The following is a 2,940-nucleotide window of genomic DNA, read 5'->3' on the forward strand; positions in this document are numbered from 1 at the left end:
ATCATTCTTTTTTTTAGGAGTTGGGGAATCTAGGCCTAATCTATTAGAATGGGTCTAGGCTGATTTGGCAGGTGGATAAGAACAGAAAACATAAAAATTTAAACAACAATTCAAATCCAACCTTCAAATTAAGCATAGATATTATACGGTAACAAGAACAGAACAACTCTAGTAATCATGATTACCCCACCAATTATTACACCATTAGCATATGAAAACTACAATTACTTACTCATCAAGTGAAAATAACAGCAATGGGACTTCTCACAGAATGCTTATCAGAAACCCACTCTATAAAACCTTGCGCCGTAGATGAAGCACTAATAGTTTCTCCTGTTTTCCGAGTAAACGTCACCGAGTACCTCGCCGTCTGTTGCTCGCCGTTGAACACAAGAATCTGCGGTTCCACGCTAACATGTACACCAGCCGGGGGAACAACTTCCACAATATAATGCGAATCAGCTTGACCAACATTCATAACAGTTCTGTTGTAGGTCTTAGGGAAATAATCAGCAGCTCCCAACACAACCGAGAAGGAAGGATAGTTCAACTCTGTAGCCTCAATCTTTTTTATCAGGTCGCAATTCACAGGCTTATGCGTAACCAGCTGAGCCATTGTGCTGGTAAAACCCAATCCACATAAATAAGCAGTGTAATCATCAAGCATAATATCATAAACCAGTCCAGGATCTTCGGCCTTGGAAGGCTTGACATGGCCGGCTCCAATTGCGAACAAGCTCGCAGGATGTAACTTCTCGTCAGGAATGGGATCACCTTGAAGGTTTGTTGTGTATGCCGTGGTCATGATTGCAGACTTAACAACAGCAGGTGACCAATGAGGGTGAGAGCTCTTGAGCAATGCAGCAACGCCACTTATGTGAGGACAAGCCATTGATGTGCCTGACATGATTGAGAAAGCTGGTGGTCTTCCATTGTAGCTAGTTCTCCAATTGGCCGAAGAAGCTAGAACATTCACTCCGGGCCCTATAATGTCAGGCTTTAAAAGCCCAGGACATTGCCTGCTCGGGCCTCTTGATGAGAATGAAGCAACAACGGGTGCAGATGTGTTACCTGTGATAGTTCCTTTGAACAATATTGTGGCCTTAGGGTCCTTGCATGAGTCTATGTAGCGCATGATTTGCAACCCTGAAGCATGGCTCACATGTGTAACAGGAAGAGGGTACGTTTCTTCAGTTGAAAGGGTATATCCACATGTATCACTATTGGCGAGAATCATTGCAGCACCACCAGCACTTTTCACGGCTTCTGCTTGCTTATACTTCATTGTGTTCTTCTCGTTAACACACACCACGATCTTTCCTTCCACTTTCATACTCTCTAATAGACCTTTGTTACAGGGTGCTCCATTAAGATGAACCAGAGGGTTGTAATTATTCTTGAATAGTTTTGATTCGTAAAGAGACTCACCATCATACTCTGCACCATTTCCAAGCTTGACTGATGCTACTATTCGTCGATCCATAGTGCTTGCTCCTACGGTAAATATCCATGGAGCATCATTCACAACCGTACTTGATTCAGGACCTTCATTACCGGCTGCAATGGTGACAAGAATCCCCTTCTGTGTTGCTCCAAAACTACCGATCGACATGGCATCTTCGGAGAACAATTTAGAGTCTCCGGCTAAGGAAACAGAGATAATGTCAACGCCATCGTTAATTGCAGCATCGAATGCGGCTAGAACAGAACCTTCACTGCAACCAATCATGCTGCACGCTTTGTAAATGGCTAAATGAGCATGAGGAGCCATGCCAACAGAAGTTCCGTTGGCATGGCCAAGAACATTAGCATTTTTCACAAAACTGCCAGCAATTATGCTGGCAGTGTGGGTGCCGTGCCCGATGTCATCGAAAGGTGGCACGGGTTCGGCCTCAGACATATAAGTGGACCCGACGGTGGTTATTGCCCCAATTATTTTGTTGTTGCAGCCTTTTCTAAAGTGACACTTGCCTTTCCACTTAGCCGGTGGCGGCGACATTCCTTGGTCGTTGAAGGAAGGATGAGAAGGCGATATTCCGGTGTCAAAAACTCCAATGATCACACCTTTCCCAAGGTTGGTCTCTCTCCAAAGGCCTTCGTCTGGGTGCAGTCCCAAGAAGGTAGGGGTGTGAGTTGTTTGCAGCTGCAGCATCTTTTCTTCGCGAATCATGAGAACACCATCTTTGTTGGCCATGTGTAGTGCTTCATCTTTGGTAAGTCTTGCTGCAAAAGCATAACCAACGTGTCGATATGCATGAAGCATTCGCGTCTGGCTATTTAAACTTGCAGTATCAATGGTGGAAGATGGCAAGAATGACTCGTACCAGCTATGGAGATTGTTGATGTTATTATTGCCTTCTATTGAATGGAACCATATTCTACTTTCTGGCTTCTTAACATGAACAATGTATGTTCGAAACTCATTTCCTTCTTCGCTAGCTACCCTTTGAGACAGTGATGAGGGAAAAAACAAGATTACATTGAGGACAAAGACTACTAACTTAATAGCCATCATGCTGGCAACTACATTAGAAACCTTAATTCATGCAAGTTATATATACCAAAACCTTAGTTAGTGTTTAGGTTTGTGCACAACATTCATATATATATATATATATAGTCGGGGTCCCTTGGGGATGGAGAAAGGGTATACGTGAAAGGTAAAATTTGGAACTTGTTTGCATATATTATTGGAGGTATAAAGGGATGAATTTTGTGTAACTCGAAAGGAGAGGGTTCATGATGAATTTAATAGATTTATTTTTATTATAATAAAATTTCAAATGCCCTCTCATATTTTGTAAAGGATAAAGTATTGAATTCGTTCTCCATATTTAAATTTAATTATGTTTTAGTCTTTAAAATTTAAAGTGTTTTATTTAAATTTAAAAAAATATATTTAATTTTAATATAGTCCTACTGTGAATTTAAGAGTAAATA

General features: G+C 41.5%; 1 protein-coding gene across 1 annotated transcript; it reads right to left on the reverse strand.

Moving 5' to 3' along the window:
- Window positions 1-235: 235 nt before the first annotated feature.
- LOC112747950 (subtilisin-like protease 1) lies at window positions 236-2,512 on the reverse strand. The gene has a single exon (XM_025796160.1). The coding sequence runs from the start codon at window positions 2,510-2,512 to the stop codon at window positions 236-238; it is 2,277 nt and encodes a 758-aa protein (XP_025651945.1).
- Window positions 2,513-2,940: the final 428 nt, after the last annotated feature.

This window comes from Arachis hypogaea, chromosome 15 (genome assembly GCF_003086295.3).
Source record: "Arachis hypogaea cultivar Tifrunner chromosome 15, arahy.Tifrunner.gnm2.J5K5, whole genome shotgun sequence".
Lineage (NCBI taxonomy): Eukaryota > Viridiplantae > Streptophyta > Magnoliopsida > Fabales > Fabaceae > Arachis > Arachis hypogaea.

What these genes read in the sequence shown, in the direction of transcription:
- LOC112747950 (XM_025796160.1), bottom strand. Translation starts at nt 2,512, where the DNA reads ATGGCTATTAAGTTAGTAGTCTTTGTCCTCAATGTAATCTTGTTTTTT.